A 23,986-nucleotide genomic window follows, 5' to 3' on the forward strand; every position below is an offset into this window, starting at 1 on the left:
TGTTTGTTTTTAAATCCCTAAATGGTCTTGCACCTAAGTATTTGTCTGACCTTATTAGCCAGTATACCCCGTCAAGAGCCCTTAGGTCTGCTGACCACCTACTTTTAGTTGTCCCACGAGTAAAGCAGAAAAGCAGAGGTGAAAGAGCATTCGCCGTTGCAGGACCGAAGCTCTGGAACAGCCTGCCCCTGTACATCCGACAGACTCAAACGCTTGCTGGTTTTAAATCTAGTTTAAAAACTTACTACTATAGTCTGGCTTTTGACTCTATGTGAGAGTGGTTTTATGGTCTTATTTATTGATGTATTGTTGATTGTGTGTTTTATTGTTATTGATGTCGGACTGATTCTTGTACAGCACTTTGTTAAGCCTCCGCGGTTTTAAAAAAAGTGCTTTATAAATAAAATTTGATTTGATAGATAGACTTATAAATACTTCATAGTTGTGCGTTAACTGAAAATTATTGCACACCAAAAGAACGTTTTTTAACTTCAGAATGAACAGCCCTGTGGTAGGCTCAATGTTTATAAATTTCTTGACCCTGCTGTGGTATTGGTTTTAGGCAATGTCAGTCGACATATTTTTTCTTCTTTTTTTCTTTCTGCGTGTAGGCTGTGCGCATTTTTGGATTATTGTGTAACTCGGCAATAAAAATAATAAAGCTCTGCGGATGTCTGATGGAAGGCTGAAAGTGGTGATTTTTAACAATCAAATTAAGAATCCGTGGTAGCACCTACAACTATTCGTCATAATAAAAGAATAAAGGGAAATATTATTTGTACAATCCGATTGGCTACTGCGTTAGCCAGCCCAGTTCACATAGCCTACTCTGTAAAAAATGTGTGACGTTACATGCAGCTGCATCAGGAAAAGTGAAAACCAATGAGAGAGCGCGGTTATGTCAGCAAGTTGCATCATCCAGTTACGTCTTCAAACAGAAAGTGAAAGGGACTTCCCATTTCTTCTCATTTCAAACGTCAGCTCTGGGAAACTCTGTACTGTATTTTAAGGTGAGTTTTATTGACCGTGGGATTGCTTTGACCTATATATTATATTCTAACATTAATAGAAGTAATATAGCGTAGAAAACATAAATGCGTTGCATCTAACCCCAATTTGTGTTTGTTCTCGATGTGGGCCGAAATAATAGAAAACGATATGCCTTAACGTTAGCCTACTCTTGACGGTCAAAGATATCATACGTCGGTTGGTCTGCGGGTGCATTGCCTAAAATCTGTTTGCTGTGACGGTGAAAGAAACAGCATGCACGGATCATTTGATATTTGATATAAGCTTTCTATATCTTTTCTGAACAGTAGTTACATACGAATTGTATGTTCTATACATAGCCTGCACATTTTCTGTTGGTTAAGTTTAATTCAGAGTAATAATATGGGTTGCTGTATTTTGAGTCTGTGTCTATCAATCTCATTCTTTTCTTTTTTCATTGAATGCACTGAATCCAATCCGCTGTCATCTTCTTTTATTATTAATTATAACCAATAGAATTTCGTCCAGCATCATTCAGATTACATGTACATTCGCCTATATAATAATTTTAGATCATAAAATAGGATCAAATCAGTGGTTTGGGAAACGGTTCCTTAGTATAAAACATTTATATCGAAATTGTATCCTTTAGTGAATAATAATAATAATTGATATAATACCAGCAATGTCTCAAAGTATTTTCACTGTAGAAATGTCAAATAATGATTTGTATACCAGTGGACAAGAGCGTACCAACTACCAACACTTATGTTTCCGCTTCAAGCACTACGCGTATACGTGTCTCGAAAACCTATACAAACGAATTCAAATTTCACTTCTTTTAAAGAACTAGATCTAATTTATAAAATACTTTATATCAAACAAACCTGAAAAGAGTGGTTTGTTGTTGTTTTGAATATGGCATCCCATTCAAAACTAGAAAGTGAAAGTATATTGCGATAGGTGTAGCCTTAGCGGGGATTTCGAGATTTCACTTTTCGTACTGTCCATATAAATCCTGAGCACCCAAACATGAACATGGCATTCAAACCTACTAAACGAGAGAGTAGAAAACATCTCTGCAAACATGAAGCAAAATCAAATGTGGACTTACGTCTTTGTCATATTTTTGACCCTGCAGAGTCGATGCTCTGCCTGCGAGAGGCTCGCTCGATACAGCATAATAAGCAATGAGTCTCTGACCCTGCTTAGGCAAATGGTAAGTACAATTTTAATATTTTGTAGGCTAATTAATTTGTGAATGAATGTTTGAAAATGTATCACCACATGGTTAGACTGTTGCGTTAGAAACATTTTGCAGTGTTTTTTAAAGAACACATAAAAAATTGATGCAGCAGCAATTTATTATGCATTACAAATGTGTCTTTGTGAGGGTTTTATAAGGTTGGACTTACAATTGTTTGTTACAGCAGACGAATTTTGCCACTGATGCACATAAAACACTTATAATTTATTCTCAAAACATGGTCTGTCAGTAACCTTTACGAAAAGTACATAGTTCATATTAGTACATCATATATTGGTACCACAGAGAGTGCATATTAGTATGTCAACAGTAATGGAAAAGGTACATAACATATACTTATTACCTAAATGCATTACTGCCCCAGTGAGCTTGGGACATTTTTGTGACCATTTTTCAGTTTAATGCATGTAGTGTAAGCATATATGTTTTAGGGAAGTCTATAATGTAGGAACAAATTTATATATATAGATGAGCAGGATCTGTGATATCTCAAATTATTTATTTCACACTATATTTCAGGGTGCACACGATCCTCCAGGAAGGGTGCCATTTCCCTGGAACCTATACCACCAGATTGACAACGATAAGGTGGGTTTTAATTTAACAGCTTGCTTGAACAGAGTTAATAGTTTAGAACTAATATAGGTATTTCATAACATCAATAAACAACATAGATACTGTATTTCTATTATTTATAAAGGTGTACAATTTTATATAAATACTTATGTCATGGCATTGTTATAATAAAAGCAATTATCTGCACTTGTATGTATTATAAGCTATATCATTAATCTTTGTCTCTTTACAGGCAGAGGACCAGGTGAGGTTTCTTACCCTGACCTTGGATCATATCATAGACCTCATGGATGCAAAGGAACACATGAATTCAGTAAAATGGAACCCGAGGACTGTAGATAATTTTCTAAGTGTCCTGCACAGGCAGTCGTCTGACCTCAAAGAATGTGTAAGTCTTGTGTGAGATACATTTATACTTGAAAAACTTAACTAGAAAAATTTGACTGATAGAGATATGTGACCTTACCTATAAAAAACAAGTTAAAGTCATATTTTTGTGATTTACTGTTTTGTACAATCATCCTACATAATGTAAAGAACATAACCTTGATATATTTATTATTGACTGGTCATGTCAAAGATTAAAGTCAATGTAAAATCAATGACTAAAATCAAATTTTGATTCTCCTAATCGCACTATAAGACTGTGAGACTTTAGTCTGGATTTCACAGACATTGTTGCATTGTGTTGATTTACTCTTTTTGCTCACATTTTGTGTTTTGTTGGTTTTAGGTGGCTCAATACCAAAAATCAATACATAAGAAGTCTTATGAGAAACGATTAAAAAAGCACTTCAAGGTTTTGAAGAAAACTCTAAAGAAAAAAGTAAGTTTTTGATTGCATGGTATAACAATATAAAGCTGTATTGAAAAAAAATAATGAGGCTATAAGGTCTATTTAAAAGTAATTGGGAAGGATTTACAGTATTTGCTATTAACAAGTTACTGGGTTTTAATATTCAGAGAACTCAGGAACTCTTCACTTAGCCTAATGATTTTCCACCATTTGTTTTCCCTGTTTAGTAAGAGGCTAAGTGTATTTGTGATTGTGTGCATTTTAATGGTTTCAAATGATTATAAAGTCAGTTGAACTCAACATGCGTTGTTCCTCTTGCGTTTTAAGGAATTCAGTGCTCAGGCATGGGGGCAGATCTGGAGAGCTGTGGAAATTCACCTTAAGAGGATGGACATCATTGCAAGCAATGCTAAGAAGCACCTGAGACATTAACAGAGCTTCAGTCCTGATGGTCAGGGTTACATTCCATAAAGAGGAATTGGTGCAAAGAAGAAAAAAGTCTAAGACTGCTGTAAAAACTAAAGAAATATGAATTTTCTGTGATTTATTTATTCACTTACACTTCTGTATTACAATTCATTTTAGATGTTTAATGAAGTTTTGTCCTTGTATTTATTTTCTGATGAAAACTTGAAATGATCAAAAAAGCAAGCTAATTATGTTTCTCAAACATACAAAATGGGTAAACTGAAACTTATTTTTTTATATGGATTGGTGGAAGATGTATTATTTTTTATAAAGTTGTAGTTGTAATGTACATGCATTTTGTGATTACCTGATATTTAGGTCTTATTATTTTTATTATATAATTGTATTTATTTAAATTTTATTTATGTGTAGGATTTTTATATCCTAGAATATTTATTAGATTCATATTTATTATTTAAAGTTACTTTTTTTGTAATGCTCTTAATGACTCAAAATGTTTTTATACTATTTATAAAATGACAAAATAAAAAATGATTTATTAAAACTGACTTAATGAGTAACATGTTTTCTTTAATCTTTAAAAGTTTGATATGTGCTTTGAAAATGTTATTGTCAAACTGTTCCCCCACACCCGACATTTCATATAACACTACATGTTCCTTATTTTGTTATCCTCACATGACTTATGAAGCAATGATAACTTTCAAGCTTGCAAATATTAAGTTGTGAATAAGTTGTGCCATTTCCATTGGATGTGGCATGGGCTGGGCAATCTGTTAAGTTCGACAGTTACTTATATTGTTATCTAATATTTTGCATGGCCTCCATTCTTTTTTTAAAAACATCACTAATTCTTCTAGACTTTGAATAAAGAAGTTGACCACATACAGTTACATATTTTATTCTCCATTCTTGAAAAATAACCTCTTTCAGATCCTGGATGGAAAATGACGTTCTGCTTGTCTTTTCAGAACTCCCCATACCTCAACCTGGGCACTGCCACCACCATGCTTTACTGTTGGTACCATGTATTTTTCATTGTACTCCTCACCCTTGCCACACCATACAGTTTGGAGCACCCCACAAAGATTAATCTCTGTCTCATTACTCCAAAGTATAGAGAGCTAGAGACCCAATAGTCTTTACCTTTCTCAATATGAGCTCTAGCAAAAGGCTTTTTGTGCATTGGCTTTACCAGTGGCTTCCTCTGTGTATGACAGCCATACTTGCCTCTCCTTTGCACTGTACGTCAGTCGTGTGGTGTAATGGGAAACACCCCAGATTGACTTTCTAATGATTAAGCCAACTGTGCTGAACTTGCATGATGATTTTTTTCCACATCTCTCGTCACAAAACACTCTTGACGAGGTCTTAACTTCAGTGGACGTCCTGGACATCACAGAAAGCTTCTCACAAGTTCATCCTTTTAAATTTTTTGGATCCCTTTCGTGACAATATTCAAATTTATTAGCAATGCTTAACTAATTATCTTGAAACCTTGACCATTTTGTGCAAAGAAATTATCTTTATTTCTCATGTCTTGAGACATTTCTTTACCATGTGGATTACATGAGAGTGGATTTTTAAATACCACTCTCAATTGCCAGTTATCCTGTGGCCACCTGTGTGATGATTAATTATATTCATCATTTCCTAGTGAATTCCTGTTAGTAACACTTTATTAAATTTTTTTGCTAACATATTCATCAGGGTGTACTCATTTTTGCATCACCCCATTTGATTTAAATTAGTTAATTTTTGTATCCTAAAGGTGGTCAGTGAATTTCACTTTTTTGTTAATAAAAATAAATGTTTAATAAAACTGTTTTGTATAAAAGAAAGCAAACTGGTCTCATATTTAACAAATGGAGAAAAATCTTAATTTTTAAAGGGGGTGTACTCATTTATGCACTGTAATATTTAAATTTAGTACTTAATCGTGCTTTAGAAAGCCGTAATTGACCTTAAATAAATAAATTAATGTCACTATAAGAAATAGGGCAGCAATCCAGTTTTTTTTATACATTAATTACTAGTTGAACATAACTCACACATGCTGACTCATTCGCAATGACAGCATTGTAGTACAGCCTAAATGTATTTTTTCCGTACCTGCGGCTGCGAAGTAATTAAACAAATTGCGGTTGTATAGGGTTAGATGATCCACTTCTATTTCAACCCACACCACCACTTCTGAAAAATCTATTCAATGTGGTTAATAAACTTTTTTGTCCCCATTTTTGTATTGTTTGTGGTAATGGTAGAAGTGTATTATTCTGTGTGATTATTCCCTGATAAATATTTCATAAACATATTTATAAATATGTCATAACATTTTGTGTTATTTTTGAAAAGACATTCAATGACACCAAAAAGAGGAAATTCGTGTCCATGAACACGAATAAATAAATAAAATATTATCGTGACTACCACGAAATGCCTTAAGATAGAGTTGCATCTAATAATTATTATTTTAAAATTAATATGCACTATTACCAGTGGGGCATATTTACATTTTGAGACAAAGAGGGTGGGGTTTGAGCCCCCCCCCATATATTAACCTGAGGGAGAGGTTTTTCATTGTATCCTGAGGCTATTGAGAAAATAGAAGATATGATAAAATATATAAAACTATCTCGTTCTTGCACAGGACAGGAGAGCTCGAAACAAATTATCCACCGGAAAGACTGAAACTCTTCTATTAAATAGCCTAACAATCAGAAGATGTGACATGGCATTTAAACCAACGCAGCATCTGCTACAGACTCAGACGATACACGAGACCATTGTCATTGCCCTGTTTATGACATTCCACGATGATGCATTTAAAGGAAAATTTTGTTAGTTGTTCGGGGTAAGTCAAAAGGTCTTATGCTCAATAACGCATAGCATAAAATACGCGGTGCTCTTATTTTTTCCAGATGTTCAACAGCATACAAGATGAAAATCCGTGCGGTTTATACGTTTATACTGGTTTGGACGGAATATTCCGCTAATAAGTGATGACGATGCGGGCATTAGTAAGTATATGGTCGCGCTGATTATTAGCTGTTAATGGAACCCAACCTGAGCTCGCGCTCGTGTGGTTTATCCGCGTAGGAGGTGAACTCGCTGGCAGCCCTAAAGTGGGTTGGCGCAATGAGCATTTCGCTTTCCCATTGTCTGAATCCAACGCAGTGAACTTGGTAAAAAAACACCCATTCATAGAAAGACAAGGGGCTTACCGAGCAGGCAATTTCGACTTTCGAGTGAAAATGAAAAGGCGAGCACGTTTTTTAATAATTTCTTAATACAACCTAAACTCATTGACAAGCATTACATACGAAATCAAAATGCAATTGAACTCAAAACTGAAATAATTTACAATCAATAATTCAATCCTTTCAAAAAATAAAGAAACATCTGTTCTATTAAAATAAAAGCAATAATATCATAAGACTAATAAAAAACAGAATTTAATAAAAGATGAATTGATAACGGATGGATGGATGGATGGCTAGATAGATAGATGGCTAGATAGATAGATGGCTAAATAGATATTTAGATAGATAGATAGATAGATAGATAGATAGATAGATAGATAGATAGATAGATAGATAGATAGATAGATAGATAGATAGATCACATCCTGCCACAACAAACGAAACGAGTGAGGCGCGCGGTTTGTAAAAAAAATCCTGTAGCTACAAGTATACTCAGCATCTTTTTTTCCACCCGCATTTCGCTTTCCCTAAATCATACACGCTGTATAAAAAGGACGATGGGTGTTCGTTTTATACAGATTATTGAAAAAGTGACAGCAGTGTTCTGGACCGAGTGTTGCAGCTTATATATTGTTAACTTTTTACTTGGACACCTAACAACTTTCTTCCCGATCTCCGCTCTTGAATTGATTTACGAAATGACGCTTCAGTACATCACCTTGCTGTGTTCCGTTTTTATATTTGCTCAAGTTTGCTCGATGCCAACAACCTGTCATCTTCCGTGGAGGCTCGTAAAAACAAGCTACAATTTACTTGAGAACATGGTAAGTTGAAACTTTTTTTTCATTATGCGAGTGTTCTTATATGTCTTATCTACACTCTAAAAAAACAAACGGTGCTATATAGCACCAAAACTGTTGCTTTGGATCGTAACCATAGAAGAACCGTTTTTAGTGCCATATAGCACCGGTGAAGCACCTGTGTAGAACCATATAGTGCTTTGTAGAACCATATGTGGTGCTATATGGCCCCTATATGGTTCTACACAGGTGCTACACAGGTGCTTCACCGGTGCTATATGGCACTAAAAATGGTTCTTCTATGGTTATGATCCAAAGCAGTTTTGGTGCTATATAGCACCGTTTGTTTTTTTAGAGTGTACCTCATGCATTTACATGTCCTATATGCAGGTCAAAAGTTGAGGGTCACGTATTTCTTTTCATTTTTCCACATAAATAATTCTGAACGTATAACTTTGGAATAACACAAAAAGCAAGTATATGCTAAGAAAATAAATGAAACTATTTTAGCCTATAACATCTTCATTGTAGTTATGTTCTCCTAGCATTTTATCAGCCAGTCTCTTGAGGTCTTACAGTATATTGAAGTGGACTGCTTATTGATCGATTTTTCTTCATTACTTGGTCAGTCTTCAAAAACATTATTTAAACAAAACATTTTTAGAAATTAATATTAATTGGCACAATTCCTTTTTACAGAGATGACATCACATTTGTATCAAAAGCTCTTAAGATCATGAAAAATATTTTAGTCAAGTGACCCAAAACATTTGGTTTCTCAAAGAACCACTCAGTTAAAGATTTTCAAAAACTTTTCTTTCTTATCTTTTTGTGTCTGTTAAAGGTTGTTTATGGCAGTGGTTCTCAAACTTGGGGAGATGGTGCCAAGGGGGTCCCTGTTGTTTTTTTTACATTTTATAAAATAAATAAACTTATCATCAATTCTGTGTAATTTAACCTAAGATAACCAACAGCAATATGTTGTAAAACTTAATATGTTTTGTCTAATTAAAATTAGTTTTAGCCTACTTAAAATGTAAGAATGTTTTATGGCATACATTTTCTTTGGTGGGGGAGCGGAGGGATGCATCATATATAGGCCTACAAGGGGGGCCGCATGCCGAAAAAGTTTGAGAACCATGGTTTTTGGTACTGCATAGCCTACAAAGAAAGTTTTAGAAACCCTTATTTTTTAAAGTGTAGTCCCAATCATTGTGTTCTTTCTATTTTATCAGGGAGGCATTTTTCCCCGTGAATGCTTGGATGAAAACATTCAGATAACTTTCCCGAAATCTGCTCTGATGTTAAAGGGCTCAAATGAGGTAAAATGACAACTCACCAACACCACAGCATTACAGGCATAGCTCTGGGATGGTTATCAAAATGTTTCTAATAAACCAAATCTAAATGTTTTCTGTTGTTGTTATATTTGCAGAAAGCAGTAGGCCTATATACAATCATGGAGCACATCGACTTTCTGTTTGCGAACGACACTTTCCCAGAGTCCTGGGACCAGGAGAAAGCAGAGCATTTCCTACACCTAGTTTACCGCCTAACTGAGGAGAGCAAATGTGTAAGTGAAACATGCATTTATTTCTGTAGGCTTTAATGGCTATGTGAACACGTCTGTAATTGTGTCCTAATTCTGTATTTTTCAGGAGGGAAGGCATCGGCCTGTAAGAGAGAATGCTCTAAACACCTATTTCAATAAATTAGCCACTCTACTTAGAGACAAGGTAAAGTAAGCTGTTTTGTAATTTAAATACAAATTCACTCAATTTTTGTCATCATTACATGTACTAATCTCTTATAATTTTTTCTCTATCAGGACCACAGTTTCTGCGCTTGGGAGGTGATTCGAAAGGAGCTATTGCATGTTCTTAAAGTCATCCTTAAGCTTAACTCATCCAAAGTGTAGTTTTACCAAAATGTATTTTAGCTATTTATTGACGTATTTATTGAAGTATTTATTTATTATTTATTTATTTATTTTTTACATTGTTATAAATATATTTATGTTTTTACAATAAAAACAACGTCTTCAAAAGTTTTGTCTTTTATAATGAGCTTTATTGAAAGTGAGGCCTGCATGGCATCCTGGGCTTTTTTCAACACTTATCTCTCCGGGTGCTTTCTTTCTCAACTCTGTCTTATGGCCTTGGCCGCTCTTATCTGTAGCTTCTTCCTTTAACTCCTTAAACTTTATCTCATGGTATAGTGCAAAAATAACCAGTTGGTATTTCGCATTCTCTTCAGGCATCTTCTTGGTAATGTTTTTATATGGTAACATAACAAAAACATGTAGCTATATATAACTGTTAGTATATTATGATAGAGTCTTAATCATATGTCAAAGTTAGATGTATAATCCTGTTTCTTGATTAATGTAGATTATTGCATTAGAAGCACTTAAGGATGTGGGTTTGATCCCCAGGGAACACACAAACTGATAAAAATGTGTACTGCGTAATGCACATTGTCACTTTGAATAGATGTAAATGTAAATTTATGACGGAATACTTAAAATTTTGCCTGATTAAAAATGGTACGCCTTCTATGTAGCTATAAGTCTATTATGGGTATGTTTGTATATATTGGCTGTAGCCTAAAAGGGGACATATCATGAAAATCTGACTTTTACCATGTTTAAGTGCTATACTTGGGTCCACAGTGCTTCTTTCAAACTAGAAAATGTGAAAAACATCAACCCAGTAACATAGTTTTGGTAAACCATTCTCTTCAAGCATGTGAAAAAATAGGTAATTGAAATTTGGCTCCTCTTGTGATGTCAGAAGGGGATAATACGCCTCTTAATCTGCACTATCCAACCACGGCACTGCCATTTAGTGCATTTAAAAGGGCACACCCAAAACGGCACAATTTTGCTTACACCTACAAAGTGGCTATTTTAACATGCTATAATAAATTATCTATATGATATTTTGAGCTAAAACTTCACATACGTATTCTGGGGAAACCAAAGTTTTTTTTTTTAAGTCTAACCTTTAAAAATGTAATGTGGTGCGACCATGATTTATCTTTAACGTAAGTGTCATAAAACTGCCCCCACACTATCTCACACCCCCCAGTTTGAGAACCACTGGTCTACACTGTAAGAAATTTCAAAAAGCTCCCTAGCTGTCAATGGGGTAGTTACCCTTAGAGTACACCTTAGCACATAAAGCGTAGGTTTCCCGGACAGAGATTACATAGCCCTAGACTAAAATAAATATAAAATCTGTCTGAACTGAAAACAACTTGCACTGACATATCTTAAAATACATCAGTGTCTTTTGTGCTGCTTCAAAATGCAAATTAAGACCTGTTCGTTAAAACTAGTTAAATTTCATAATTGAACTAAGGCCTAATCCAGGATTAAAATAATCCCAAAGAGTTCATATTAGTACCTCAAAACTTCATATTTTTACCAAATTTATAGCTAGTACATATTAGGATAACTGCCCCAGTGACAGCTAACACTCAATAGGGAAATTAATCAGCAATGCCATTCAAGCAGCAGTATAGTTCTACTCTTCTGTGTTGATTTTATGAAGAAATCAGATTTAACTTTATTGTTTGTGCAAAGGTATATTTCTGCCTTATGGTAATTCACCTAATTCTTCCAACACTTGACAAACTAGAAAATAAAATATTTGTGAAATTTTAGATTAACAATAAGGTCTAATAAGGGAAAACATTGTCGCTGTATCGCTATATGGATACATATATTAAAAGTGATCTCACAAATCAAGTAGCAAATGGTAAATACAGGGAAACTGTAGGAGGACAAACTAGGGTTATGACACTGCAATTTATAGGACTAATATACATTCTATCTAGACATACAGATGAGAAACAGGATGTGTAATTCTGCAACATGTTGCAAACTGCAGGATAGCCTATGTGGGTAAAGTGTGAATGCTTTAAACGGTTTTAAACAGAACACTTAGTCAGATCTCTAAAACTAACCCCTGTGGCCGGTTGCATAAACATAGCCGTGACGTTAAGACTGTGTCTTAAGAATGATTCTGACTAACTAGCAATTAGTTAGGGCTAATCAGTCTAATTATTTGGATTTAAATTAGACCAATCTACCTTTTTATGTAACATACTTAAAACAGTTATGATCAGTCTTCAAGACTTCAAAAAATTAATGACTAACTTTTAAGACTAGTCTTAAAGTTTTATGCAACCGGCCACAGGTTTCACAGACAAGGCTTAAGGCTAGTCCTAGACTAGAACACATATTTGAGCTCAATGTCGATTTGTCTCAAGATACTCATCAAAAATGTATTTTTGTAAGACATTTTTACAAAAGATGCTTCAGCTAAGCTTTGTCTGTGAAACCAGGCCAATGTCTGCTGTTAAGTAACCTCTGCTAAGACATACAAATGAAATGACTATGCACACTCGTGTGATGCTACACTGTAAAATGTTTTATCAAAAACTGGCGACTGCCAAACAAAAAACGTAAAATTATAGTCCAAAACCAATAATGTACAGATTTTTTCTTTAAAAGTTCTGCAGCAACTGTTATTTTACAGATTTTCCCCAGATTTTTATGATCAAAGACCAATAAAAGAAAAAGTGAAAGAGACATAATTGTCTTTGCATTTTTTCAATGCACTCAAACACACACAAACCACCGACACAAATACTGGGCAAATATTAAGGCAACACCGAAACACTGTAGTGACTTCCTGCTATAGCTGTGGGATTCGAACCAACAACATCTGGATTACAAAAACTTCTGACCATCTAACCACTAGGCCACGATGCTTGGACAACACAAATCTGTGAATAACTCTAAGCTCCTGTCTGAGCTAGGCTTCTCCATGGCATGTCTTGACATTTTAGTATATAAGGCACACTCATTGTGCACTCATGAACTCAACATTTTGAATTTACAATGAACTTGTACTCAATGTGATTCTCAACATATAAGAATGGTGTGATGCCACTGTGATCTCATTTGTTTAGGGTTTTGCAACTTTCTATGATTAAATTGGGTTGGGTGATAAAGTTAATATCATGAACCTAGAAAATATCTTAAATGGATGACTGTTTCAGCAATCATTATTACATATGCGGTCTTAAGTGACCCTATACACTTAAATACTAATACTTATACAACAAATAAATTATAAAACATATTATTTTACATGTTTGTGTTTTGTTATGTTACATTTTTTTGTATGGTCATGTACTTTTAATTTAATGAACAACACATAACCAACTACACTCTTAGAAAGGATGTGTTCATTTTTTACACATCTTTGTGCGTTAAACTTTTAACCCATTCGGTGTTACATTATGTGTCATTTTGTGTTGATTTTGTGTTAAAATATAACACAAGTTGTGTTAAAAGTAACACAAAATGTGTTGTTTGAATAATAACACAGTGATGGGTGAATTCTGGGACAACGCATTTAGTGTGTCCTCACACAATCAACACGAATGTGTTGTTTTTAACACATTCGTTCTAAGAGTGTACACAATTACATATTTTGATTGTAAATGTACATACATTTGTATGTAATTTAAGGAAAAAAGTACTGTATAAATAAGAAAGTATTTTCCTGTATAAAAACATGGATTTTTAATTATAATTTAAATTATGGTAAACCACTGTGAAAAATGTAAGAGTAATTATTCGTTATTGTATTTTATTACGGGTATATTGTCACAGTTCTGTAAGAGAGATGCTTATGTGCGAAGATTAATCATAATACTTCACATTCATCCCAACTCATTCATTTTTTTTTTATATCAAAAGTCATATTTTGAAAAATAAACAGAAGATTTGAGATTTTTTGCATTTGAAGAATGTTTTATTTTCAGTGTTTTCCAATAAATAAATAAATAAATAATACAAAAATAACACTGTAATTATGAAAAGTAAAAAACGTTATGATCACACAGTAAAAAAGTTATGTTATTGCTTTTCAGTGCTAAATGGAAAGACACAACAGCTTTTAGATGCAAAAAGTTGTGTTTTCGTTACAACATTAGGCATAAATAAATAAATAAATAAATAAATATAAATACGAATAAATAAATAAAATTAGATTAAATGTCCGGGGTCTCATAGCATGATGTCTGTGTTGTGTTTTAATATGAAGTCAAGGGTGCGCAGAATCTCCTTTCTCACGACTTCCCATGCGCAGTAACTGAAATCCTGCGCAAACATTTGAAAAAAAAAATGACATTAAGCATAAGAACATTTCTAATGTAACAGCAGATTTATAAAAGAACGCAAGCCTACTGTACCTTTTGCTTCATATTTGCGGATATGGTCTCAAAATAAATTTTGAGCGCTGCATCTCTTTCAAGAGAATGTTGTCCAGCTTCAGGTTTGCCCAGGATCTATATTGACAAGAGAAAAAAATAATGTTGATTGACAGAAAGAAAAACAAAGTGATCTTTGGAGTCCCATGCTAGAAAAGGGAAGCTTTCTCTTACGCATTTGCTGTGATCGATCTGGCGATATATGGTGTGTAAAAAACCATCCAACTTCTTTTCATTCCACTCGTTGGGAATACCATCATTCTGAAACAAAGCTTCAATATTCTGCAGTGTTTGGTAAATGGCCTTTTCAACACCACCAACCTGATAAAAAAAACATACAAAGAGTTAACAAAAGCATTATTAATTGCCTACTAAAACAATTATTAATACTTCAAAACTACTCAAAACTGTACATGCAGACGTTACCTGTTGCGCATTGTTTGCCTCGAAAACATTTTGAGGGAAATTAATTTTAACATCGTCCTCCAGGCATTGCTCAGGAAAAAGACCCCCCTAAAATGTAAAATTGTTAAAGTTAATAAAAACATTACCTTTGCCTCCTGCTAGACCTAGTCTATATTTAACAAATAAAAATATGAAATAACAAAAAATCCTACGCACCATAGTATCCAGAAGAGTAAATGATGTCTTTATTAAGTGCTTCTGAAGCATGCAGTTTGTTGGAAGTGAATAAATATGCGCAAAGCAGATGATGCTGCACAACCAGGCCACACAACGCAGATCCATTTTAATAGATGATTATACGGGATTGAATACCTGAAGGGTCAAACGCAGACCTTTAATTGTAATTCAAACAGCTAGACCAATATCAGAATATAAATTTGCCAGGAGTTACCGAGTGCTTACCTCGTTGACTTGTCTTGTATCGTGTATGTCGTTTGGTGAAAGACTAACAGAAGATGTTGGGTTTATATGCTGCATTTGTGCGAACGGATTTGAAAGGCGAAAGAGATTATTTCAACACAACCGAAAAGAAACTTAAGACGTTAGGCTACTTTCCACTTAAACCCGGGGAATTTTTAATTCACTTTCTTTATTTTGTTCTTTTATTCCAGTGTATCCCACATGAAGACTGATACCCCATATGTGTCTATATGTTAGAGTAAGAAATACGGTTTTAAAATATGCGGTTTCTAACAGCCTAAGGTATAAACTAAACATTTACAAACAAACTGGATCTGAAAATAATTTATGTTGAATGATTCACTTTTTGCTGAACTTCTCCAGTCTGTTATTATGTGGCATGCTGAAACGTGTTTTGGTTAATCACAGGGCTGCCCTAAAAAACAACAATTCTGTTTAGTCATTCATGAATTGTTTCACAAGTATTTCATACACTAATGTTTGTGTTATAAAGATGGCACTTTTATGGGGTTATAATTGGCATATGTCAGATGGCATATTCATTCAGTCTTTTAGAAAACTTTTGTGACCGTTTCTGTGAAAACCCACAGTTGTTCTTTTGTGATTGACTGTTTTCATAAAATCAACATGAAAAGAACATTCTGTAAAAATATAACATTGATATCATTTATATTGACTTAAGTAAGGTCATGTCAAAAATTTAAATGCATGTTAAAACAATAATTACAACTTATAAAATGTTACAAGACCTAAATCAACTATATTTTATATGTTATAACAACTAATCTCTAGTCAAGATAAATAATAGCAAGTTAAAATGATTATTGTACATTATTGAGTTGATTAAACAAAACCAAAAAATTAAGGCAGCAATGTTTTTTTTACAGTTTGGACAAAAGCATCTGCCAAATGTATAAATGTTGTGATAACAAATACAAGAAACAGTACAACTTAAAGGGATAGTTTACCCAAAAAGTTAATTTTTGTCATCATTTACTCACACCCTTCTGCTGCTTATACCACCACCGATAGCAAAATATGTGGGAGAGCATTGCTAGAATATGAATATATTATATCGCTTAAGTATTAACATTGAATCAAATCTAAACCACAGATTCAAATGGTTACACTAAAAATACATGAAATGCTAAATAATACCATTACCAATGTGTATGAGCTATTACCCGAGACAAAAAGAATAAAATACAAAGAAAGAAAGTGTACAAAGAAAGATGCCAAAGCTTGGCCTGAACATCAACTTTAACCCCCACTGTATGGATAAACAACTTTACCAATAATAAATTCCCAGCCCTACTTAGGAAAAAGAAATACTATGGAAGTCAATGGGTATCATCAACTGTGTGCTTACCATCATTTATTAAAATGTCTTATGTTTTTTGTTCAACAGAATAAAAGGCTTAAAACAACATGATGGTGAGGTAAAGATGACAAAATGTAATGTCCCCCCTTTAAATATCATATATAAATATTCAAATATTCTGATAATGTCCATATAATGTAATACATTTTATTTTTCACTTACAAAAATCAATGTAGCCTATACTGTACATACAAATTGCATTAGATGTATCTATTGTTGTATAATATGGTTTTCACTGTCAATTATACAATAATGCAACAATCCTTACAAAATATGTCATATTAAATTCATTAATTCTTCACAATAAGCAACCCACAGGGCTACATTGTAGCAGTTTCACATAAATCTTCCTTTTCGGTCTGCTTCAAAAGAACTACAAATCTACAAGTCAAGATTTATAACTACAATTTACAAATACACACTATGGGTGGATATAATATATGTGACCTTGTCAAGGCTTAAGGCTTAAAATCTAATTCTTTTTATTCATTAATTACACTTTAAATTAAATTTTTGACATTACGTTTATTAAAACCCCTTAAAATTCCAGGGTACCTTGGGAGGGACCCTGCATTATTTGGCAGAAAACTTCATCAAATACAACAACTCAAAAACAAAAAGCTTAACATTTTACATATCTTTGGAAAGCTGGAATTCTTGTGATTAGAATAATGTAATCCGCTGTAAGATACAATCAACACAGCAGGTAAATTTTTTTTAACCTTCTTCAGGGGTTAACGGTTTGATTTCCACATAATGTTCTTTTCTTTACATTAGGATAATTTAATTTAGAAAAGAAAAATATTTTAGTTGGGTTTTCACAGACTGGGTCACTAATGTATTTTCTCTTGTTTAAAATACGTGTTTTAGCTTTTGCCCATGAATGTTTTGGCCATCTGCATTTGTGGTTTTACAAGCAAAACCACAGTAAACCACAGATTTTTGTAACGTCATCTATGCTTTGTTTCTAGTGAAAAATAATAACTGGCACATTTCGATGCTGTGGGTATGTGGAGAGACCCCATTGAACTCTGTGGAAAGTGAAAATGATGAGCGGGAAGTGAAAGGGTGCGGACAAGCTGAGCAAATGAAAAAATGAGATCACATGATTGGTTTAAAGTTTAAAATACGACCTTATGACAAGAATTAAACATTGTCATATTATTTGTGGTTTTGCTAATTCCCCTGAAGGTAAATGAAGATTAAGATTAATGAAGACAAAGAAAATCACAGACAGTCATACAAACTTATGCATGAGTAGACCAACCAAACTAATAAAATACTCATCAAGATGATTATGAATCAGAGGCTCTTTGTCTTTGTTGTCAGTCATACACACAAGCCTCAACATCTACAGCAAAGTCTTGTTTAATCTTGAACGCTCTATATGGACTTAGTTACCTTCATTCACTTCCAAAACTGTAAAAATAAATAAGTTATTTAACTGCTTTTTTGAGAACATGCTCATTTCTAAATTTTATCTTATTTCACAGATAGATATCTTATTTGAATGATATCTTATTTATTATTGAATGATATTAAATATCATCTTATTTCATTTGTAAAAAAAAATTCATCCGTTGTTTAACTAGGCTACATTTACATTTAGCAAAAGGAACACTCAATCACTGTACGTGCATTTTAAATATGAATATAAAATATGCAGGTCATGGGATTTCTAAATATTTAAATATCAACAAACAAATGTTGTATTTATTACACTGTAATGCAACAGTATTTTTTTAGGGATGTATTTCTAAAATTATCTAAATTCAAATTAAATTTCTAACTCTTTAATTTCAGAGAAAGTACATTTTAAAATAAATATTTGAATGGACTAAAGATTTAGTTTTCTTATGATTGCACTTTTGACACACTTATGTTTAACTACTACCATGCTCTCAATCTCAAACGTCAAACATATTATTTCCCATACACCATTCTTATAAATACTCACTATTATATTCAACTCAACACCATATGATTTCTTTAAACAATATTAATGGTATACGGCCTGTTTACATGCCAAATGAGAAGGTGTATTTGTTTAGGTTGGTGTACATGTCTTGGGTAGAAGAGCTCCCCAACAAAATTTTGGTTTCTTGTCAAGTTTCTCCTTTACTTCCCCACCATCATCTTAGGGAGTTTTTTGCCACTGTTGCTGTGGCTTACAGTAAGGTGCTCAATTCTTAGTAAAGCTGCAATGCAACAAAGTGCAAATTTAGGTGCATGAAACACTGCCACCTAGTGTTCAAAAACTTTTTGACCTGATGGCAAAGGGTACAGGGTTCCTTAGATCAACAATTAAATATTTTAGAAATGAGCAGAACTAGAAAGAACTAATTTGTAACAATTTCACAACTTTTCAGGAGTGAAAAAGTATTTAGATGAATCCAGGACTAGGCCTTAGTTATATTAGGACATTACAAAAAACATTACTGGTGTGCATCTCGAGACAAAACAATGGCACAGATACATTTTAAGATATGTGAACGCAAGTTGCTTTGAAATTAAGGCAGCTCAAACATGCAGTTTAGTCTTGGACTAGACTTAAGCCCTGTCCGTTAAACCACCCCTATATATGTTATACTACTGATACTATACTACTAATGTTCCTGAACCTGACAAGAACAAAATATCTTCTACAAAAAAAAGCTGCCAACAAAATAAAAAATGATGAACAGAGAGAGAGAGGCACACGCTGTTAGAATACAGTATACTCCCATTAAACATTTTATTTTACACATTATAACCCATAACATTAAACAAACAAAAATATTTTTTAATTATGCAACTGAAATGCCCAACAAAGGTGGCAATGCTAATGTTACTTAATATAAGTTATTATTGATACCTGGCTTGACATTCAAACCAATGGTGTGTCTTGAGTTTATTGCAACATATCAGCCACACAAAAAAACAAAAAGTGTTTTTATGAAAATAAAGAAGTGAAATGTTCAGCCAGTTGAACTGAGATCATGAGGTTAACCACAAAGTTTGCTTGAAACACAGTGACATTACGGTCACTTTTAAATGTTTGCACGTTTTTTGATAATCTGAGGTTTTCTCTTGTATTCCTGCTGTCAGGATTCTAGTTTCTATAAGTGGGTTTTAGTTTTGGCCATGTCTTGCGGCCTTAAATCAGACCACAGCCACAAAAGCTCTGGAACTTATATATAAAAACATACTTTGTTATTTTGGTCAAATATGAAGCAGACACTTTAGCACATTGTAACACAAATACTGTTTGTTAAACTGTAACACTGTTTTCGCTGAATTGTTTGCAAAGCATTCATTTTTACACAAAAGTACCTAAGCTTTTTACAGCATATTTCCCTCCATCAAAGGCAAACCCTCAAAACCTAATTTCTCGTTCAAAATGGGGAACTTTTTTATTTTGGTTGTCACTTATCTGGAAAATATTGGCTGCTTGTGGATAGGCAAAGCTGGTCTAAAGGCAGGTGTCACTGAGGGACATCCACAGTGAGGTCCCATGGGAAGTCCTCTTCAGTATTACTGTCAGCACCATCTAACTCATTCCAAGGGATGTCATTAACCTGCCAGATAAACAATTGACTGTGTTAGCCCTTTGATTGTCTATTTCCAAACACCACAGAATTTTACTTATGTAATGGTCAACAGAACCAAAGAAAGCTTACCTTTATGACTCCTTCAGAATTTTCCTCTGGAAGAATCTCATCTGGATCAAACTTGCATTCAATTGCTATTTTTCCATTTCCTACAAAACAATAACAACATTTGTAGGCCTACCATAATTACAATCGCCTATGCATGCGTATCATAAACAGATTAGAATACAGTAGAAACTGTATAATGGATTTAAACGTTGATAGTGATACTTACCCAGGACCATGAGAAGCACTTTTTCAAAGGCACCCACTACAGCTTTGTCTTTGGCTCGCTTCATCAGTGTACCTCTTTTTCTCAGCTTTTCCTCTGGGTCTAATCGATTTACCAGATTCAAGAAGGTGTATCGTCATTTTGTGTTAAATTATATTATTATTAGTGACACTGTTACACGTAAAATTGGTCCTTAAAGCATAGTTGACATTTATTTCATTTTTCGTTGCTTTATAATGGTTTATGCAACCCTTAAATAATTGCTTAATTATCAAATTAAGCTGATTGCTTACGAATGTGTAAACTCACCCCGATCACTGTCGATGATCTCTTCTGCCACACCAACCCCGCGACAGCTCACTTCATGCTGTTTAAGAGTCAACTCTACTACGCAGCCATATTTCAAAAGCACACCCTGGCTGTCTCTTTCTTCTGGACACCCAGCATCCACACAACTTGAGAGATCCTTCAACTGTAGACAATAGACATTCAGTAAATATATTCATCTACAAACAGCCCAAGAATAAACAAACACTTAGGGGCGGTTTTCCAGACAGGGATTAGACTAGTCCTAGACTGAAATAAATGTAAGAGCTTTCCAAACTGAAAACAACTTGCACTGACATATCTTAAAATACATCAGTGCTCTTTGTTTTGCCTCAAAATGCACACCAGTAATGTTTTTAGTAAGACATGTTTGTTAAAACTAGTTATTTTCCTAATTAAACTAAGGCTTAGTTCCGGTTTAAGCTAATCTCTGTCCGGGAAACCACTCATTAGTAGTTTTAACAAGGTAATAATGATTGCTTACAGTTATAATGCGAGTAGACCATCCACTAAAGCCCAGATAGTGATGGGCCAGGTCCAGACATTTGGAAAGACTCAGAGGTTTAGGAGTATAAAAGGCGAGATTTTGTTTTGTACTCAGTCTGACCTGAGTGGATGGCAGAAAGACAGAAAGAAAATTATATTTTTATTATATTTTATTTATCATTAACAGATGTTTTTACCTAAAGTGACTTACAAATGATGGAGTATCCAACAAGAAATTAAAAGAGCATTTGAGATATAGGATAAAAAATGAGGGCTGCATGATACTGAAGAAAATAATGATATATGAGATAACTTGCTCAATAATTCTATATGTGACCCTGGACCAAAAACATAAAAGTTAATTTTTTGGAAATTGAGATTTATACATCATCTGAAAGCTGAATAAATAACTTTCCATTGACGTATGGTTTATTAGGATAGCAAAATATTAATTGTCCCGAGATACTAATTGAAAATCTGGAATCTGATGGATTACTAAGAAAATTGCCTTTAAAGTTGTCCAAATGAAGTCCTTAGCAACACATATTACTAATAATAAATGCATTTTTAATACATTTACGGAAGGAAATGTACAAAATATCTTCATAGAACATAATTTTTACTTAATATCCTAATGATTTTTGGCATTAATAAAATCGATAATTTTGACCCATACAATGTTTTGTTGGCTATTGCTATAAATAATACCCATGCGACTTGTAACTGGTTTTGGGGTCCAAGTTCACATATATGATGTGCAAAACGATATTGCTTCCTTTAAGTTTGTAAAATCAATTTAAATGGTAATAAACTATATTTAAAAACAAACACGATTCAAATTCTTTTTGGTAAAGAGTATCCAGGGCTCCTGACTGAACTTTTTTACTAGGAGCACAGTGGCCCCCAACTGAAAATTTTAGGGGCGCAACCAAAAAATTTAGGGGCACACACCGTAAATCAACATGCTAACCAAATAATCAAATTTTTACAAATTTCCACTATATTACTAATAAATACTTTGGTGATAGATGCAGAAAGTACAATGTGCTGTTTCAAATTCACTGTCACATCACAAAACAAAAGGTCAAATTTACTGGTCGCACATGTGCGACTGGATGTAAAATTCAGTGGCACACTCTCAAATTTTGGTAGCAAAATGCCCCCATTTGGTGGCAGTCTGGAGCCCTGATAGTATGTTTTCTCTGTTTTGCCAGTCTCTCTGCTATTTGCATCAACCTGAAACTTTGACTACACATACGTTTTTGAAAATCATTCAGTTATTACAAATCATTGCTGTATCCTTACTGTGATGTGCACATTTGCATTATTTTGATCTTGCAGCCCTAATACTAATAACTTTTATTCCTAAGGTTTCTAAACCCTCTTAAAAAGAAATCTCAACAAAAATAAATCTGTAACATTTTCAAATGAATTGATCAGCTGACAATCGAGTCACCAATACGTTGGTGGCATCAAAAACCTCCAAACCTACTATTTTAAACAATGCTTTGACTTGAACTTTAGCTGTAACACAATCTGATACCTTTACAGGCGAGTTTTGAAAAAGACATTGTTTATCAGTGGCCCGCTGAGCTTTGGACGCTTGAATTGCTGAGTAAAACTTCACCAGTGCGTAGAAGCCCGGTTCAGCTACTGTGGCATTGGGACAAACCTTCACCAGATAGAGAGCTCCAAATGCTGAATACACTTTCCACAGGGACTCCTGAAATAGTGTGAGGTTAAATGAAAACCAGTTAGGCCTGAAGTTGTGTCAGTGTACACTATTAATGTAGACTTGGCAATCCAAATCCCTAACAGTCCAGTATTGAAACTGCTAACCTACTGTTTAAAACTATCAAAGCTAAAATGACAGAGCAAGGTGAATAGTCCAGTCCGTTGAGAAAGAACTGAGTATTAATATTTTTGTCCAAACAAATCATTGTATTTTTTTTAAACCTACAACATTAGTAAAGATTCAAACAATATAATGAATTTTTGTAAATGCTTAATTTAAAAATCACCTATACGTTACGTTATAGTGTTTAAATTGAACTCATTTGTGCAGACAACAAACACGTTAGAATTCAGTTTCTCAGGCGTAAATTAGCTTAACTGTTGTCTATTATGTATTATCATATTTTACTTACAAAAATATACGCCTCTGAAAATATCGGCTGAATGTCCCAAATAAAAATGGTTTTGTTGTTTTCGACAGGAACTTTGAACTCAATTATATCGACCTCGATATCCATCGAAATATTATGTTTAAATGAAGCTACCCCTCGCCAAACACCAGCAGTGTTACCTCATGAAACATATAATTGAAATTAAACGGAAATATTGAAATAAAACTGTTAATAAATATAAAAATCTAGTTAACACGGGTTTTCCTCAACAACTTCCGTAAACAGATTTGCACTTCCCGCTCTTTGACGTCACGTTACGTAAAGCCCTGTGATTGGACAATGGGTGGTCCGTCTAGTCGCCTGCGTTTTTATGTAGAATTCATGCAGCGCTGCGCAAACCACAGTCAAAACAGTGTTTTCGAAACGTTCTCGCGGTATTTTGAAAACATTACGCACCTATTTAACCGATCATCTACATAGTGCACTAGTGGTGTCTGAAATCTGAAGGAATCACTACGGTAATATCACACTTACACGTCCAGTGGACCGAAGTAAGATAAGGTAGTCATAC

General features: G+C 33.9%; 4 protein-coding genes across 4 annotated transcripts; 2 read left to right on the forward strand and 2 right to left on the reverse strand.

Annotated features, from left to right (window-relative positions):
• Positions 1 to 1,022: 1,022 nt before the first annotated feature.
• On the forward strand, positions 1,023 to 4,797 carry ifnphi1 (interferon phi 1). The gene is made up of 5 exons (XM_065252559.2): positions 1,023 to 2,209; positions 2,777 to 2,845; positions 3,066 to 3,221; positions 3,567 to 3,659; positions 3,957 to 4,797. The coding sequence occupies exons 1-5, from the start codon at positions 2,078 to 2,080 to the stop codon at positions 4,059 to 4,061; spliced, it is 555 nt and encodes a 184-aa protein (XP_065108631.1). The 5' UTR covers positions 1,023 to 2,077; the 3' UTR covers positions 4,062 to 4,797.
• A 2,859-nt stretch (positions 4,798 to 7,656) lies between these two features.
• On the forward strand, positions 7,657 to 9,979 carry ifnphi2 (interferon phi 2). The gene is made up of 5 exons (XM_073813876.1): positions 7,657 to 8,085; positions 9,297 to 9,383; positions 9,497 to 9,634; positions 9,720 to 9,797; positions 9,890 to 9,979. The coding sequence occupies exons 1-5, from the start codon at positions 7,819 to 7,821 to the stop codon at positions 9,977 to 9,979; spliced, it is 660 nt and encodes a 219-aa protein (XP_073669977.1). The 5' UTR covers positions 7,657 to 7,818.
• Positions 9,980 to 13,884: 3,905 nt separating this feature from the next.
• On the reverse strand, positions 13,885 to 15,915 carry ifnphi3 (interferon phi 3). Its single transcript, XM_065277762.2, has 5 exons — positions 14,971 to 15,915; positions 14,776 to 14,862; positions 14,524 to 14,670; positions 14,332 to 14,427; positions 13,885 to 14,239 (listed from the first exon to the last, which is right to left on the reverse strand). Exons 1-5 carry the CDS (start codon positions 15,094 to 15,096, stop codon positions 14,147 to 14,149), a joined length of 549 nt encoding a protein of 182 aa, XP_065133834.2. The 5' UTR covers positions 15,097 to 15,915; the 3' UTR covers positions 13,885 to 14,146.
• Positions 15,916 to 18,202: 2,287 nt separating this feature from the next.
• Positions 18,203 to 23,707, reverse strand: rdm1 (RAD52 motif containing 1). The gene is made up of 7 exons (XM_065277550.2): positions 23,437 to 23,707; positions 22,833 to 23,012; positions 21,288 to 21,410; positions 20,786 to 20,948; positions 20,480 to 20,578; positions 20,275 to 20,354; positions 18,203 to 20,172 (listed from the first exon to the last, which is right to left on the reverse strand). The coding sequence occupies exons 1-7, from the start codon at positions 23,539 to 23,541 to the stop codon at positions 20,080 to 20,082; spliced, it is 843 nt and encodes a 280-aa protein (XP_065133622.2). The 5' UTR covers positions 23,542 to 23,707; the 3' UTR covers positions 18,203 to 20,079.
• Between the last annotated feature and the right edge of the window lie 279 nt (positions 23,708 to 23,986).

Source organism: Paramisgurnus dabryanus, chromosome 3, assembly GCF_030506205.2.
Source record: "Paramisgurnus dabryanus chromosome 3, PD_genome_1.1, whole genome shotgun sequence".
NCBI lineage: Eukaryota > Metazoa > Chordata > Actinopteri > Cypriniformes > Cobitidae > Paramisgurnus > Paramisgurnus dabryanus.